This window comes from Pseudophryne corroboree, chromosome 1 (assembly GCF_028390025.1).
Source record: "Pseudophryne corroboree isolate aPseCor3 chromosome 1, aPseCor3.hap2, whole genome shotgun sequence".
Lineage (NCBI taxonomy): Eukaryota > Metazoa > Chordata > Amphibia > Anura > Myobatrachidae > Pseudophryne > Pseudophryne corroboree.
Window position 1 is genome coordinate 469,734,570 of NC_086444.1, and position 19,245 is coordinate 469,753,814.

Below are 19,245 nucleotides of genomic sequence, written 5' to 3' on the forward strand. Positions count from 1 at the left end.
GGTTTGAAAATCCAGTGAATATTCCGGACAAGCTTTTTTTATATGCTCTTTTATATGGTATTTTATCCTATTTATATGTAATCTATAAATCCTTTGCCTCTGCTGTATATTTACTTAGTGTGTATTGTATCCTTTACATGCTCTGACACTGATTCATGACAGCTGGATGATGGTTCCCAGCAGGCTTCCATTATTTAATTATTCACAGTCTATAAAACTGAGCAAGGTTTGGTGTCTCTCAGATTGCTCCTTCCTTTTCGTTCCTTGACATCCGGAACATTGTCCCCACATCGGTACCCCAAAAGCCATTTATGGAGTGAGGTCCGATACCTGTCAGCGGCAAGTGAGATGCACTGGCATCGCTACAAGAGCCAGACTAGCATCCGTGTGTACACATTTCTCAAAGAAGCACTCGGACACCTTCTCACAGCCTTGCGGTTGCAGCGTGCTGGTTGTGGAGCGGGGTCCAACACCCATCAGTGGCAAGCGAGACACACCGGCTTAGCTACAAGTCCCTAATTAGCATCAGTGTGTGCTTACTTGTTGGAGAAGCACCCAGGCAATATTGTACAGCCTTGCGGACACAGCAGGACTTTGTGTAAAAGCTTCTAATGACCTTCCACACGAGTTTACTCCACACAGGCTGGCCAGTCTGACAGGTGATTATCAATCAGTTAAACTATTCCTTGAACTGTTTAAAGTTTTTTTTAAATGAAACATAACTTGGAATAGGACTGTCATTTTTAGATCATATTAGGACCTGAAGCCTTATTATTATCCAACAAGCGGTGGGACTTTTTTCACCAATAAGTGCTCTATTTATTCAAGCTGCAAAAGACTATGATTTTTGTTCTTTTTAAATAAAGACATTTATAATTTGATTCTTTCCAGGAATGTCATAAGTGGTATATCCCAGCGATATGTTAATGCTCAATTTTATATCATCTTAATTGTGTCAATTATATGTCATATATCTGATGAATAAATATATCTAATTACTCTAATTGCTCTCTCTCTCTTTTTGGTTGGTTCTATTTACATTTAGGGGTTGGCAATCCCCCCTTTTTTAGTGAGAGCTGCATCAGTAATTAATTCTACAGATCCACAGGTAGAGAGGTGCTTTCTTTGTTGTTTGGTTACTATCCAACAGGCCCATGTGTCGACAGCCTTACCTGTTCCCAAGTCTCTGCAAGCCCACTCTACAAGATCTGTGGGCTCTTCCTGGGCGGCTGCCCGAGCAGTCTCTGCCTTGCAACTATGCTGAGCTGCTACCTGGTCAGGGAAGAACACATTTGTGAAGTTCTACAAGTTTGATACCCTGGCCAAAGATGATTCCCATCTTGGGCAGGCGGTGCTGCATCAGTATCCGCACATTTCTGCCCATTCTGGAAGCTTTGGGATGTCCCCATCGCACTAAATTTCCCTTATGGATGTTAGAGAAAATAGGATTTTAATTACCTACTGGTAAATCCTTTTCTCGTAGTCTATAAGGGATATTGAGCACCCGCCTCAGTGCATTGACTTTTCTGCAGGTTTTCTGTTATGTGGTTACCTGTTCAGCTGTTGCTGTTATTGTTGCCAGCCATTGCTGGTTGTTATATGTTCGTGGTATGCTGGTATAAAATCTCACCACTCTTTGTTATCTTTTTCCTTCTCTCATATATCTCCTTTCTCCTACAGGCACTGTTTTGCCTATAACTGCCTGTGGGAGGGGACATAGAGGGGAGGAGCTGTGTATTGCCAACTATCAGTAGTTTTCTGCCATATGTTTTAGAGAGAGTCTCTTCAGTCTTTAATGATGTCTCTTAGAGTAATGTGAGATAAATCAGATTGCCTCATTAAATTTTTAGACCTGAATCTGAATTTTCTATTCTGTTAAAGATTTAATACATGTATTACTCAGTATGTTCTAATACTATTGAGATATTGGGTCAGATGTAATGCAGTGCAAGTTTTTTTTGCGGAACAAACCCGCACCTTCTTGCACATTAGAAGGTACAAGTTTGTCCCAAAACTCGCCCAATGTAATAGCCGGAGAGTTTTTAAGTTTGAGGCTATTACATTGTTCGAGATAGGGAGAGTTTTCTAGACTGAAAACTTGCTGAGTTTCATTACATTGTGCCAGTTTGAGAGAAGCATGCACTGATCAGTGAGATCTGTGCATGCATCTGTCTGTAAAAGTAAAGAAATAGTTAAAAAAAATATACATGCAGGTCCCCCCCCCAAAGCATAACCAGCCCCAGGCTCCTTGAGCCGGTCCTTCACATCACATCATTATAATCCAAATCTCGACACCTAGTCCTGGCCTTCAGTTCATAGTCACTGAATTTTTATCTAATTTCCTGAAGTTAAGTTTCAAAGACTCAAAAAGATTCATGCCAACAAGTGTGTTCACATCTTTAGGATCTAGGAATTTAACTTATTTTGTTGAATGTTTTGAGAATCTCATTCTACATAATTCAATAATTGTCAGAAACATTATTTCCCTGTTCTCCATTCTCTCACTTAATCCTTCTGCCTCTTGCCTTGTGTTTACTTCTTGGTTAGAGTCAGCTGATAAAGAATTAACTTCATTATTAATTGTTTTTTTAAAACCTTCATGCAGACAATGGACAGCATAAAAATTAGTTCAAAATGAGATCAAAATCATACAGATGCTTGACCACGACATGATCGTTTCCTAAAAATGATGACAGAACATCCCATCGATGTATATAGAAGCCAAAAAAAAAGTAATATAAATGCTGGTCAGTCAAAGAAGTAACAACAACAACAACAACAACCTGTAAAGAACATTACGCCACTTGTACTCCCAACAAGTTCAGACTGTGTACAGGGGATATAGATGGCCAACTCATCCAGTTGACGAATCCATGCTTGCAATCCAGCATAGCATCCAGACATATATGAGGCATTGTCGTACGACTTACCATGGCAGTTTGATATTGGAACTTTGTTTTCATTCTGGAAATCTAGTGTTTTCTAGATTCTTTGTTACATGGGAAAAGATAGGGATAAAACCGGAGGAAATGCTATACTGGCTCATAACCTCTAATATACCAGATGGTAAATGTCAGTTGATCAATGTGTGAGAAGTCTGGAATGGAGTCCACACTTATTGAATAATACTTTGACTCTTTTATTTCTTCCAGAATGGCAGAAAGAATGTGTCCCATTACATAGATAAAGTCCACAGAAATGTTTGCAGATAAATACAGTATGATGGGTTCACCTTTCCAGTATTTCCATAAAGTTTCAGATGCTCTTTCAAAAATGGGTCAAATTCACTCAACAGCTCTAGAATATCTAAAAGGTTTCTATTTTTTTTTGGACCCAACGGAATGCAAAACCTCTGGAGGCAAGAATATGAATGACAGAAAACAGACATGTCATCACTTTATACCAGTATTCCTGCTGTGAGCGATTTTGTTTGAGTAAAAAAAAATCTGTCCATCCAGTTTCTTTATGCCGAATCAAATATGCAATCATGCACTTGCAATGTTCTTCTCCATTTTCATGATGTACAATAAAATTGCTGTGTATCCTATCTTTAAATCCTGATGTAGCAAATGGAAATTTTTTATTGGACAATAGGCGACATGCAAAGCAGTACAATGAACTTTGGGATGGTGATTAGAGTAGCCATTTGTGTTTTACACATTTGCCATTCCAAAGTTTGTGTTTGAATATATTCTTTCATAAATACTTTATCTGAGTCATTTCCCTTCAGGCTGATTTGTACACTCAGGCCAGGAATGCATGTTTCCTGCAATCCCAAAATTCACAATTGCAAAACTCGCATCCATATGTTTTGCCATTGCAAATATACAACTCAGGCAATATAATAGGATGCAGGTTTACAACTTGCACCTAAAACATTACCAAAACTTGCAAAAACAATAGACCAACATTTATTTGCCGAGTTTGACAGATGCATGCCCAGACCAGTGAGATCTATGCATGCTTCTGTCTGTGAAAGTGCTTAAATAATTTAATAGAGTTAAAAAATGACATGTAGTCTCCCCCCCACCCCAAAGCATAATCAGACCTGGGCACTTTGAGACGGTCCTGGTTGCTAAAATAGAGGGGAAAAATTGAGTAGGGGGTATTTTAACAAACAACACTGGGCTCTTGGACCAATACTGGTTCCAAATAAATGGAATGGGAAAAAGACATAGGGGTGTCCCATATTTTTGAAGCCAGCACCGGGCTCCACTAGTCAAGTTGATAATGCCACGCCTGGGGTTCACATTTATACTGTTCCCTGCATCCGTAGCATTACATCGTCAACTATTCAGCCCTGGCAGGGGTTACCTAGGGAAGTGGGGATCACCCAATAAAGGTTTCCCCTCTCCAGGTACCCAAGAGCCACATCTGAAGCCCCCAGGGCTGTACCCAGGTGATGGGTGCTGGGCTGATAGGTATTGTGTAAAAAAAAAATATATATTTACTTTTACTTATGGAATTACAGGTCCCAGCAAGCATCCCCGCATGCTGGTACTTGGAGAACCACCATTACCAGCATGCAGGGCATTAAAGGGTCCACTGGTACCTGTAGTTCCACCTGTAAAATAAATATTTAAATATAGGACACACACGCCTTGATAGTACAGCTTTAATAAAACATACACACACACACACACACACACACACACACACACACACACACACACACACACACACACTCTATGCCACAGTGCAGCAAGCAGCCCAAGGAGGCAGCTCTGGAGGTGGCCGGAGTTGAAACAGGAAGAGCATGAAGTCTGCACTGCTACTGCAGGATGAAACCATACACCAGGGGCCATGCAGGCAGGTTGAAAGTGATCACAGACTTTCTGCAACTAAATCATCTGGGCAAATACTGGTATTTTTAAGTACTACTCAATATTTTAAGAATAAGCATTCACAAACACAAACCTGTTTATGGAATTTATCCATGTCTATGTAAGGAAAAAGAGTTGAATTATAAATAGGAATTATGTATCCCATAGTAGATTCCATTAGAGGTTACAGTTTTCCAATGAAAATACAGTACCAACAAAGCTGGCTCTGTCCCCTTCCAACACCTTTCAGTACAGTAGTCCAGAGACTGTATACTGTAAATAACTAACCTGAGCCACTCTCCCAGCTCTTTCACCTCTCCATACATTGGTTACCCACGGCCCAGGTTAGCCCCTCCCATGAAACTGATAAAGATGACACTCTTTACAGTCAAAGTTAACACAGCCATGAACTCTTTTCCGTTAAGGTTTGTCTAAAACCGCCTTTTAAGGGTGGGCTGGGGGCCACAGTTCATAGGCAATGGGTGTGTGCTTGCCTCAAAGTAAAAATTTACTGTGTCAAACAGAGGGTCATATAACAGTCAGTTATGTTTCTGTTAGGCCCTAATGTGAATTAGAGACAGTTCTTTTATTCAATCCAAATTTCCATCTTCTAAAATTCACTTAGAAGGCAGCAACTAATCAAATAATTGTTTTATTAAAAATGTAAGCACCATGTTTGAAAAGCATAATACCTGCATACAAAAATATAGAAATAAAAATATCTGTTACATAATGTAAAATTTGTGCTCTGTGTATGACACGTATTCTTCATGACAGCTTTTATGAGCTTGATAAATGTGTCATATTAAGAGCAATATTGTAATAAATTAGGGGTAAAATAAATGATACTGTGCTCAAAATGTACAGTGTATGCATCCTTACCATAACTGTCATTTAAGGTCACCTTATGCAGATGCAAATGAATCATTTAAAAGTATGTGGATACAACACTAATTTTATAATGCAAATAGCTCTTGGAAATGACACAGTATGGCTTTATGATTAAGTGTTATCTATCTTATGGACAATGACAGTTGAACATGACAGAACAGTGTCCCAATATGCAATGCACTAAGTTGTAGGACATTCTGCCTATAAACACAGTGCCAGAAGTGATGGACAGCTGTAGTGGTATCTTGTTCGCTATGCTTGACTTGTAGAGTTGTGGAGTTTGTCCTTTCAATTTCTGTTTATGATGCATTCAGTGTATCTGATTTCAGTTTAATCAAAATGACCTTTGTGAACAAAGTCATCCCAAGCCAGATCATGTAACTTTTTTAACAAAAATATTCCACATGATAAGTCCAGCATATTGTACTGTGGTGCATAGACTAATTTGAATATTTTTTCAAAAAAGTCTTTAATCTCAGTCTCTATCTTGATGAATGTATCATTATACTCATTTTACAATACTCCAATTATACTTAAAATTGTTTGCTATCGCTCTAATAATTTTGTTTATGGCTCTATCACATAACTCATTAAATGGACAGTAACTTCAATTAATGATAGTTTCAGTTAGCTAAAGATGATAATTTTATTCTTGAGAAAATCACACAAGAATAATTTGATACAACTTTCACCAAAATAGTCATACATGACCCTGTGTCCGCTCCCAATGACCAGCAAAAATATGGGGGTCCTTGTCTAAAAGGTTGATCTCTGAATGACTGAATCCACTGTACAGTATTTGCTTTAGAAAAATTATCTGCATTGGTGGTTGTTTATTTCTAACAACCAGATCTGTATATTTGTGTACAATTTCAGTCAGATATTTTAATGACTATTGAAAAGAAAAGCAAGGCAATAATTACAGGAGGGTCTTATCAACTTACAATTAGTGCATCTGTTTTATTATTTATTTCAAACATAAACAACTGTTTTAGTAACAAAGACATGTCATTAAGTACAGCAAATTCTCCTGACCACATAGTTTTACTATATATTGTATCTACTCGTAAAGTTACAATACACAATTGTTGGGGTGAAAAAAAATCAGTCATTCAAACTGTTAATTCAGCTCCATCTTGTGACTCTTATATCTGCAAATTGAAATATACCTTTGTGGTATAACATGGCGTGATATCTGCAAAAAAAAAATTACAATCATTTAAGCATGAATATTTCTACTTAGTTTAATAAATGTAATATTTATAACTCAATTGATTGATATTATTGTACGGGAAAAATATAACCTTTTACTTGCATGCAAGAATGCTATATTGTTTAGTTTATTGAATCAACCTACACTAACTGCATTAACTAGAGAGACAATGCACCCACTGAATTTAGCTAGATCTTTATGTAAATTATTTTACTGACAAGACTGAAGTGCAACATTCTATAACAGTTAATCAGATTGCTTTCATTGTGTAACTTCTTGTCATTTCAGCAAAGTTAATTGCTAATTGGTTGTCATAAATAACTACACATTTTGTTTATAATAGTTCCAAATTTAAAATGGAAAGAATTGAGAAATATTGTTTTAATTGGTAACTAAAATGTTATATTATTTTCCATTTTAAAATAAAAAAATAAAAATTAAAGCCCGTAACTGCAGCACATTAATACCCATTTCTTTCTCAAATGCAGGAAGAGTTGATTATTTAATCAGATTTGATGTGCAGTGAGTAAAGATTACATATTTGATTTTGTAGTTACACAATAGTATGTTTAATATACACAGGTGGTAATTAATATTTGTACCTAATAAATCCAACCTATGTTTATTTATCATTATGATTTATTTCATTTTTATGGTAAATTGGGTGCTACTTGATCTTACATTATATGCTCAATAAAGTACTATTTACATGGAGTTAAGCTACAAAGGTCCAGCCACCTTGTTACGAGTCATTTATGAAGCATATCTCATCAGATAATACACCATGGAGCAAATGTGATAAACCTGTTTTCAACATTTTCGCAGAAAAAAGGAGTTATTATTCCTTCTACAAAATGCAGTTAAAGGCAGAATGTGGATAAATCAGAGATTCTCTTAGCAATTAAACCATAGCCAGATACTGTTTATCTCTGAAGCATGAGCATTTACTAAGCATCAAAAAGCTGAACTTTGGTTACTCATGAGTCCCACTGCTGGACACCCTTGTACATGCACCATACACTCTCAATGAGATCTCAAGATCACGCACTTATGCAAATCGGACACCTAGGTGCATTTTTTATTGCCCCAGCACTAGGATGATGCAATACAGACAGGACAGAGACACTGGAAGTATGAGTTACCATAACACCATTAAGGTGAGACTCTTTCGAATAGAATTCAGCGATAAGACATCATGCAAGAAGTCTCTTAGTGTAGTGATAAGGTACATGTTAATACATTGCACCCCATATCTAATTCTCACTATTGCACCCCATATCTAATTCTCACTGTTTTATCATTGACTGACTCAAATTGTAATAAGCTCCTAATGTGGCTAATGTACTCTACATGTAAATTTTATTCCTTGTAGTATGTAGATTTTTTTTTATTGTTTTTACTGTAGGCCACAAATTAGGTATTCAAACAACCAACTGCCTATTCTCTGAATTATATGGTAAGGTATTTGAGGAGCAGTTATAAATACAAAATCAGACATTTATATTAAAATGTGAGGGTTTTCCATCACTGTATATCAAGATACATAAAAAATTGTCACTCATTACATTTTACAGTATAAAAAAATCATTGTCTTGTAGACAAAATATTATATTTATATATGTATGTGTTGTAATTAAAGCAACACTTGGTGAATTTCAAATATACAGTGCATCTGGAAAGTATTCACAGCACTTCACTTTTTCCATATTTTGTCATTTTACAGCCTTATTCCAAAATGGAATAAATTCATTTGTTCCCTCAAAATTCTACACACAATACCCCATAATTACATGACAATTTTTTAGATTTTTGCTAATTTATTAAAAATAAAAAACTAATAAATCACATGTACATAAGTATTCATAGCCTTTGCTCAGTACTTTGTTGATGCACTTTTGGTAGCAATTATAGCCTCAAGTCTTTTTGAATATGATGCCACACCTGTCTTTGGGCAGTTTCGCCCATTCCTCTTTGCAGCACCTCTCAAGCCTCATCAGGTTACATCAGTGGTTTCCAAACTTTTTTGAATCACGGCTCCCTAGAATATCAGAATTTTTTTCACGGCACCCCTAGGCCAAAAATTTCTTATTGAGAAATTTAGAAAGAAATATTACATTAAGTAGATCGCATTTATATGTCATCCTTAGGGTCAGTTGTATGGTGAGGGACAAGATTTGCTTCTGTTTGGCCACATATTTTATGACTGGCAGCCACCAGCACTGGTTTTGCCTATTATATTGACCATGAATAATTTGAATTGGTCCTGGACCACCAACCCAGGGCACCCCTGCAAGTGTCCCGAGGCACCCCAGGGAGCCACGGCACACAGTTTGGGAACCTCTGGGTTACATATAAAGCTTCAGTGAACAGCCATTTTCAGATCTCTCCAGAGATATTCAATTGGATTCAAGTCTGGGCTCTGGCTGGGCCACTCATGGATATTCACAGAGTTGTCCTGAAGCCACTCCTTTGCTATCTTGGTTGTGTGCTTAGAGTCATTGTCCTGCTGAAAGATGAACAATTGCCCCAGTCTGAGGTCGAGGGTGCTCTGAAGCAGGTTTTCATCCAGGATGTCTCTGTACATTGCTGCATTCATCTTTACCTCTATCTTAACTAGTCTCCCAGTTCCTGCCTCTGAAAAACATCCCCACAGCATAATGCTGCCACCACCATGCTTCACTGTAGGGATGGTATTGGCATGGTGATGAGTGGTGCCTAGTTTCTTCCAAACATGACACCTGGCATTCACGCCAATGAGTTCAACTTGTCTGATCAGACCAGAGCATTTTGTTTCTTATGGTCTGAGAGTCCTTCAGGTGCATTTTGGCAAACTCCAGGTGGGCTGCCATGTGCTTTTTACTAAAGAGTGGCTTCTGTCTGGCCACTTTACCATACAGGCCTGATTGGTGGATTGCTGCAGAGATGGTGGTCATTCTGGAAAGTTCTCCTCTCTTCACAGAGGAATGCTGTAGCTCTGACAGAGTGACCATAAGGTTCTTGGTCACCTCCCTGACTAGGGCCCTTCTCCCTGATCACTCAGTTTAGACAGCCGGCCAGCTCTAGGAAGAGTCCTGGTGGTTCCAAACTTCTTCCATTTATGGATGATGGAGGGCACTGTGCACATTGGGACCTTCAAGGTAGCAGATATTTTTCTGTACCCTTCCCCAGATTTGTGTCTGGACCCAATCCAGTCTCGGAGGTCTGCAGACAATTCCTTTGACTTCATGCTTGGTTTGTACTCAGACATGCACTGTCAAGTGTGGGACCTTAGACAGGTGTGTGCCTTTCCAAATCATGTCCAATCCACTCAATTTACCACAGGTGGATTCAAGTTAAGCTGTAGGAATATCTTAAGGATGATCAGAGGAAGCAGGATGCACCTCAGCTCAATTTTGAGCTTTATGGCAAAGGCTGTGAATACTTATGTACATGTGATTTCTTAGTTTATTTTTAATAAATTTGCAAAAATCTCCAAAAACTTTCACGTTGTCATTATCGGGTATTGTGTATAGAATTTTGAGGGGAAAAAATGAATTAATCCCATTTTGGAATCAGGCTGTAACATAACAAAATATGGAAAAAGTGAAGTGCTGTGAATACATTCCAGATGCACTGTATATTATTTTTTTCCTGAATGAAGCACGTTTTCATTGAGGAAGAAAAAGAAAGAAAGAAAGAAAGAAAGAAAGAAAGAAAGAAAGAAAGTCTGGAAACACCCAGATGGTCCATGAGTGTTTAAATATTGTTTTATATCTGGAGAACAAAGCACACATGCTATTTCAAATTATTTAAATTAATTAAAAAATTAGAGTTGCATCCAAGATGGACAAATTCAAGATGGTCACCATACTTTTTCTATGGGTGTTTCCCCAATTATTAACCACCCTGTGTATGTGGTACACCACTCCAATGTTTGTAGAAAAACACCAATGTGTATTAGGCTTAATGCACAGTAAAAGATATCAGCAATGTTTTGGGCATAACTTTGCGCTTTATCAGCAACATTTTTGCACATAGCTTCACCCTTTATCAAGATTTATAAAGGGTAGACCTATGCACAAAACATTGCTGACATCTTTGGCTGTGCTTTAAGCCTAATAAAAACATTGGTGTTTTTCTAATAACATTGGAGTACCATGCATCTTTATACTATTGACTTAAGGCAATAATACGGATGGTGTATTAACATTATGGCAGTGCAAATGGAGTAATGGTTAGCATTACTGCCTCATAGCATTGAGGTCATGGGTTCAATTCCCACCTTGGCCCTGTGTGTAGTTTGTATATTCTCCCTGTACTTGCATGGGTTTCCACCCACAATCCAAAAATATACTGGTAGGTTCCAAACAAAAATTAACACTAGTGTATTAGTGTGTACATGGGCAGACTAGGTGGGCCAAATGGTTGTTATCTGCTGTCAAAATTTATGTACCTGCTGAGTAGAGTGACCAGCTACTCACCTCTTATTTTGATATACAAGAAAGCTTAATGTCTAAAAGTCTAATTTTTGCATATTGCATATACACTACTCTTGGCATTTTATTACATCTGCTTTCTATTTTGCTTTCATCATCCCAATGTGCTAATGTCTAACCAGTTTAGTAGAGCCTTAATTTGTCAGTTAACCCCTTTGCTGTGAAATGTGAAAGCTGAGAGGGAGAATTGATGATTACCAGACAATGACTGAAACAGTCCACAAAATAATTAAATTTTCCACAGATGGTAGTGACCCTAGTGCCCAAATCCATTCCCCACACCTTGTGTCAAATAAAAAAGCGGGTTCACTTATTTAATGCAGTAGGTTTACTAAAAAAATGATAGCGCTTGTGGGGCTGCAATATTATTCTTTATTTTGTAACCATTTAAACTGAGATGAAAAAAAAAATCTATTTCAAATGTCGTTTTTTTTTAATGAAAATTTACTACCAAAGTAAAAACAACAAAGTATTTTTGTGGTGTTTATAGAAAATACTTTTGCTTTTAGTTCACTTTTTTTGCCATTTTGGTAAAAATTTTATTTGACATGTTAAATAGAGCAAGACTAAACGTATTTTCAGAAAATGCATTATCTTCTGAAATATAGCAAGGTATAATTTGTGTGAGTACTGCATAAAAATTAGTGATATTGCTGTTGGAATGTTATGAGCAGAAACTTCAAAAAAGGTGACTGAAAAACCCTCAGCAGCAAATGCGTAAAGCAGGTGCATGATATCAAGTAGCTAAACACAAATCTTTCACAACTCAAAATTATTGCATTTTCTGTATTTGAAAAAGTTTGCAAGCCCCTTGGAAATACTCCTACTACTAATATTAGGAGCAAAATGTATTTATTTAAAGTGTAATCTTTCTCTCTATATATATTTATAGTATATACAGTATATTGATCATTCATTTTGAAAAATATAAATACTAATGTCACAGAGTTCAAATCATGTATAATTATTTTAAAAGTTTACAAAACAACTCTACAATATATCCCTATGGAACGCCTCTTTTAAGAAATTGTATTAATACTTCCTACAAACCCTGCGAGAAAACAAAATGAGAATAGTTTAATGCATTCTGTTCACATAAAATGTATATTTACTGCACCTCTTTCACCAAGATCTTTAATATAGGCTTTCATAAATTCTTTCTCAAACTGTTCACGGTCTTGATCATTTTCCTCTTTATCCTCTTTTTCTAAGCATTCGTTTCCTTTAATTGGATTATCAAGCAGCTTGACATACCTGAAAAATGTTGTGGTCATTTGTATTCTGTTTTACAGTATAATCTATAAATCTAAAAAGTGATTTGCTTAACTTGTGAAATGCATAATGTGTTGAGTTATTGGTGTAGTTCCTCTTCATAACCTGCATGTGAAGTTTTTCCCCCATCAACAGAACAGCCATGCAAGAGTATTATAGTCAGCATAAACAGTAAAAATTGATTTTATGGGCAAAAATGCTGCAACTGCCTAACACAAGATTCCTGGAAGAACCTCTAGGTAAGGTGTGGGCAGGGCATGCTGGATTGTGTAGTCCCACAACAGTTGGAGGGCTGCTGATTGCCTACTCCTGGTCTAGGTTCTCATCTGATATTTGTAATTCTATTTCAAAGTGGCTCCTATGTTTTCAGGTCCTTCTGTTCATGGTACTGATCAGTCATATATAGATAATAAGCTGAATATCATGATAAGAAGGAGGACAAATGCTGAATGTTAGCCTATAGATTAAAGCCTATAGAATGGCATGGATGCTACATGTGACAAGATGTGTTACCAGAATGTATTTTAATTTGGTATAATTAGCTTCTACTGGAGCCCCTCTGACATCAACTGTGAGACAGATGTGGCCAGCATTTTTCCTTACAACTGTAAATCTGTGTGTAGCTAGTAAAATGAAAGCATGAGAAATTGGTTGATATTTTGGTTAAAACATTTAAGGTTAAGGTTTCCACAGACTTAGGTTAATTAGTCTAGTGTGGCAACTTGGAAATACTTGGAGTCAGACCGCCCTCGTAAAGAAGTCACATGTAGGGAGCAGCTATTTTCAGGTGACAGGAGACCTATATTTGGGGGATCCAGAGACCCTATGGGGCTGGGATGGTATGTAACGGCAGCCAATTAGATGCTGGCTGGCTGAGAATTTCTACCTCCTAGTGTGGCTGGAATGAGAACTTAAGCCCTACAATGGGTTTAGATATTATTATATACTTGCATTGCTATGCTGTAGTCTTATAAAGTCTGGGCACAATACGGTACCATATTAAATTAACATTTTGGAGAGACTGCTCTTACAATAACAACTCATACAGTGCATCCAGAAAGTATTCACAGTGCTTCACTTTTTCATCATTATGTTATGCTACATACTTATTCCAGAATGGAATACATTCATTTTTCCCCCTCAAAATTCTACACACAATACCCCATAATAACATGAAAAAAAAGTTTTTTTTGAGATTTTTGCAAATTTATTAAAAATAAAAAAACTAAGAAATCACATGTACATAAGTATTCACAGTCTTTGCTCAATACTTTGTTGATGAACCTTTGGCAGCAATTACAGCCTCAAGTTTTTTTGAATATGATGCCACAAGCTTGGCACACCTATCTTTGGGCAGTTTCGCCCATTCCTGTTTGCAGTACCTCTCAAGCTCCATTGGGTTGGTTGGGAAGCGTTGGTGCCCAGCCATTTTCAGATCTCTCCAGAGATATTCAATCTAATTCAAGTCTGGGCTCTGGCTGGGCCACTCAAGGACATTCACAGAGTTGTCCTGAAGCCACTCCTTTGCTATCTTTGCTGTGTGCTTAGGGTTTTAGTCCTGCTGAAAGATTAACCATTGCCCCAGTCTGAGGTCAAGGGCGCTCTGAAGCAGGTTTTCATCCAGGATGTCTCTGTACATTGCTGCATTCAGCTTTCCATCTATCTTGACTAGTCTCCCAGTTCCTTCTGCTGAGAAACATCCCAACAGCATGATGCTGCCACCATCATGCTTCACTATAGGGATGGTATTGGCATGGTGATGAGCGGTGCCTCGTTTACTCCAATCATGATGCCTGGCATACATGCCAAAGAGTTCAATCTTTGTCTTATCAGACCAGATAATTTTGTTTCTCATGGTTTGAGAGTCCTTCAGGTGCATTTTGGCAAACTTCAGATGGGCTGCCACGTGCTTTCTACTAAGGAGTGACTTTGGTCTGGCCACTCTACCATACAGGCCTGATTGGTGGATTACTGCAAAGATTGTTGTCCTTCTGGAAAGTTATCCTCTCTTCACAGAGGAATGCTGTAGCTCTGACAGAGTGACCATCAGGTTCTGGTCACCTCCCTGACTAGGGTCCTTCTCCCCCGATCACTCAGTTTAGATGGCCGGACAGCTCTAGGAAGAGTCCTGGTGGCTCCGAACTTCTTCCATTTATGGATGATGGAGGGCACTGTGCTCATTGGGACCTTCAAAACAGCAGATATTTTTATGTACCCTTCCCCAGATTTGTGCCTTGAGACAATCCTGTCTCAGAGGTCTACAGATAATTCCTTTGACTTCATGCTTGGTTTGTGCTCAGACATGCACTGTCAAGTGTGGAAACCTTATATAGCCAGGTGTATGCCTTTCAAAATCATGTCCAATCAACTGAATTTACCACAGGTTGACTCCAATTAAGCTGTAGGAGCATCTTAAGGATGATTAGTGGAAACAGGATGCACCTCAGCTCAATTTTGAGCTTCATGGAAAAGGCTGTGACTACCTATGTACATGTGATTTTTTAGTTTTTTAGTTTTAATAAATTTGCACAAATCTCAAAAAAAAACTTTTTCACATTGTCATTATGGCGTATTGTGTGTAAAATGTTGAGGGGAAAAATGAATTTATTCCATTTTGGAATAAGGCTGTAACTTATTAAAATGTGGAAAAACTGAAGCGCTGTGAATACTTTCCGTATGCACTGTATATACATGTGAGCATTTGCAAATGAATAGATATTTATTTTGAACATTGTGGCTGGAAGAGATATAATATCCAATTGTCAAAGACACCTTGAAAAGAACCTGAATGATTCAAAACACATTGGTGGGACTTCTGGTGATACCTGTGGATTCTACTTATTAATTTAGGAAGCACTCTGTGTATTTTGGGATCTCTACTGTCAGCTTTCTTGGCGATACATCCCTGTGTGGGTCTAAGATCCACCTGCATGTTTTATGTGTTATAATACATTTTTAGATATTTTCTTCTTAAATACTACAATAAAACTGCGTGGAACACTTGGTTAGTTGAAAAGGTGGTCCTGTAGTTTGTACAAAACCCTTTCTACATGCTCAGTTATAAGTGGAACGCTGTGTGTGTACTGTGTGGGGGGCATCCCCATTATTCCTCATACATGTTGTTGTTGGTCCTGGATCTTATAATACATTCCTGCTATTTGCTTAGAGCTGTGACTGTAACGAGTGTGTGTGTGTGTGTGTGTGTGTGTGTGTATGTGTGTGGGGGGGGGGGGGGCAAACCACGATAATCTCATTATATGCTGGTATAATCTCCATATATCACTATTTTAGAACTTTTCTAAATTTTGAATTTCACAAATGATGTAGTATTATTGTTTATCTTAACAGTATTACACAATTGTGTATTGTGTTTTTCTCTTTATTTTATGTACTGTATAATCTGAGACTGACAGTCAACTTGGATAACAGAACATCAGAACTTACAGGGTAGTACACCTTTTACCTATTACACATTTTGTGTATACAGTATGTTCTGTATTTAATGGCAACTGTGTATAGCTCTTTATACTGGTGTATGGGCAGCTCTGGTTTGCGCACTGATAGATACCTACCTTTGTTTTCCTATATTTGGCTGATGCAGAGCTGACGGTAACTCACTGTGGGATAGATCTTGCATGAATTCACCCTGCACATGTTCAAATATCACTCGCCGAGAGTGGTATGCATTCAAATTTTATCTACACTGACAACCAAATAGGCATAACTGGGCTTTACTGGGACATTCTCACTTAGGCAAAACTCAGTGAGAGACTGACTATACAGTACACACAAATTGAGCTATGCAGACCTAGACATAAGCAAAAATATGCCTGTTTAATGGTCTCTCTTTTGCACCTAATATACAGTAGAGTACATATGCACACTGATGATGACTAGTAATAAATCAGTTGTACATCTTTAGATGCTTAAAACTCTGCATATTGGTGAATAGTTACATATTTCCTATGAATGCTTCTTTTGGGCACTGTACTCCTGCATTTCTTCCAGTTCTGCTTCAGGCTCTTAATAAGCATGCCACTCATTCTTGTATAACAGACACTAAAAACATGCTGTAGCATCATACATCAGAAGTATGTCAGTATGCTATCTATATATTAGAGATGAGCGGGTTCGGTTCCTCGGAATCCGAACCCGCCCGAACTTCATGTTTTTTTTCACGGGTCCGAGCGACTCGGATCTTCCCGCCTTGCTCGGTTAACCCGAGCGCGCCCGAACGTCATCATGACGCTGTCGGATTCTCGCGAGGCTCGGATTCTATCGCGAGACTCGGATTCTATATAAGGAGCCGCGCGTCGCCGCCATTTTCACTCGTGCATTGAGATTGATAGGGAGAGGACGTGTCTGGCGTCCTCTCCATTAGAATAGAGATAGATTAGATAGAGAGAGAGAGATTGTGCAGAGTCGCAGACAGAGTTAGTTTACCACAGTCAGTGACCAGTGCAGTTGCTAGTTAACTTTTATTTAATATAATATATCCGTTCACTTCTCTCTGCTATATCCGTTCTCTGCCTGAAAAAAAAAACGATACACAGCACAGTCAGTCACACAGTGTGACTCAGTCTGTGTGCACTCAGCTCAGCCCAGTGTGCTGCACAGTCATCAATGTATAAATTAAAAGCTTATAATTAATTGTGGGGGAGACTGGGGAGCACTGCAGGTTGTTAGCAGGAGCCAGGAGTACAATTATATTAATTAACAGTGCACACTTTTGCTGCAGGAGTGGTGACCAGTGCCTGACCACCAGTATAGTATTGTTGTATACTACTAATATCTCTTTAAATATCAACCAGTCTATATTAGCAGCAGACACAGTACAGTGCGGTAGTTCACGGCTGTGGCTACCTCTGTGTCGGCACACGGCAGGCAGTCCGTCCGACCAGAATTGTATTATTTATTATTATATACCTACCACCTAACCGTGGTTTTTTTTTCATTCTTTATACCGTCATAGTGTCATCCTAATTGTTACGAGTATACTACTATCTCTTTATCAACCAGTGTACAGTGCGGTAGTTCACGGCTGTGGCTACCTCTGTGTCGGCACACGGCAGGCAGTCCGTCCGACCAGAATTGTATTATTTATTATTATATACCTACCACCTAACCGTGGTTTTTTTTTTCATTCTTTATACCGTCATAGTGTCATCCTAATTGTTACGAGTATACTACTATCTCTTTATCAACCAGTGTACAGTGCGGTAGTTCACGGCTGTGGCTACCTCTGTGTCGGCACACGGCAGGCAGTCCGTCCGACCAGAATTGTATTATTTATTATTATATACCTACCACCTAACCGTGGTTTTTTTTTTCATTCTTTATACCGTCATAGTGTCATCCTAATTGTTACGAGTATACTACTATCTCTTTATCAACCAGTGTACAGTGCGGTAGTTCACGGCTGTGGCTACCTCTGTGTCGGCACACGGCAGGCAGTCCGTCCGACCAGAATTGTATTATTTATTATTATATACCTACCACCTAACCGTGGTTTTTTTTTCATTCTTTATACCGTCATAGTGTCATCCTAATTGTTACGAGTATACTACTATCTCTTTATCAACCAGTGTACAGTGCGGTAGTTCACGGCTGTGGCTACCTCTGTGTCGGCACACGGCAGGCAGTCCGTCCGACCAGAATTGTATTATTTATTATTATATACCTACCACCTAACCGTGGTTTTTTTTTCATTCTTTATACCGTCATAGTGTCATCCTAATTGTTACGAGTATACTACTATCTCTTTATCAACCAGTGTACAGTGCGGTAGTTCACGGCTGTGGCTACCTCTGTGTCGGCACACGGCAGGCAGTCCGTCCGACCAGAATTGTATTATTTATTATTATATACCTACCACCTAACCGTGGTTTTTTTTTTCATTCTTTATACCGTCATAGTGTCATCCTAATTGTTACGAGTATACTACTATCTCTTTATCAACCAGTGTACAGTGCGGTAGTTCACGGCTGTGGCTACCTCTGTGTCGGCACACGGCAGGCAGTCCGTCCGACCAGAATTGTATTATTTATTATTATATACCTACCACCTAACCGTGGTTTTTTTTTTCATTCTTTATACCGTCATAGTGTCATCCTAATTGTTACGAGTATACTACTATCTCTTTATCAACCAGTGTACAGTGCGGTAGTTCACGGCTGTGGCTACCTCTGTGTCGGCACACGGCAGGCAGTCCGTCCGACCAGAATTGTATTATTTATTATTATATACCTACCACCTAACCGTGGTTTTTTTTTTCATTCTTTATACCGTCATAGTGTCATCCTAATTGTTACGAGTATACTACTATCTCTTTATCAACCAGTGTACAGTGCGGTAGTTCACGGCTGTGGCTACCTCTGTGTCGGCACACGGCAGGCAGTCCGTCCGACCAGAATTGTATTATTTATTATTATATACCTACCACCTAACCGTGGTTTTTTTTTTCATTCTTTATACCGTCATAGTGTCATCCTAATTGTTACGAGTATACTACTATCTCTTTATCAACCAGTGTACAGTGCGGTAGTTCACGGCTGTGGCTACCTCTGTGTCG

General features: G+C 38.4%; 1 protein-coding gene across 3 annotated transcripts in view; it reads right to left on the reverse strand.

Annotated features, from left to right (window-relative positions):
- Positions 1-6,646: 6,646 nt before the first annotated feature.
- LRRC2 (leucine rich repeat containing 2) overlaps positions 6,647-19,245 on the reverse strand; it is a 613,667-nt gene continuing 601,068 nt past the window's right edge. For all 3 annotated transcript variants that reach the window (XM_063913712.1, XM_063913713.1, XM_063913714.1), the window contains 2 exons: positions 12,520-12,656; positions 6,647-6,909 (listed from right to left, as the gene is read on the reverse strand). In XM_063913712.1, the coding sequence (XP_063769782.1) occupies positions 6,860-6,909; positions 12,520-12,656 (187 nt within the window). In that variant the 3' untranslated portion in view covers positions 6,647-6,859. The remainder of the gene's footprint in view (positions 6,910-12,519; positions 12,657-19,245) is intronic.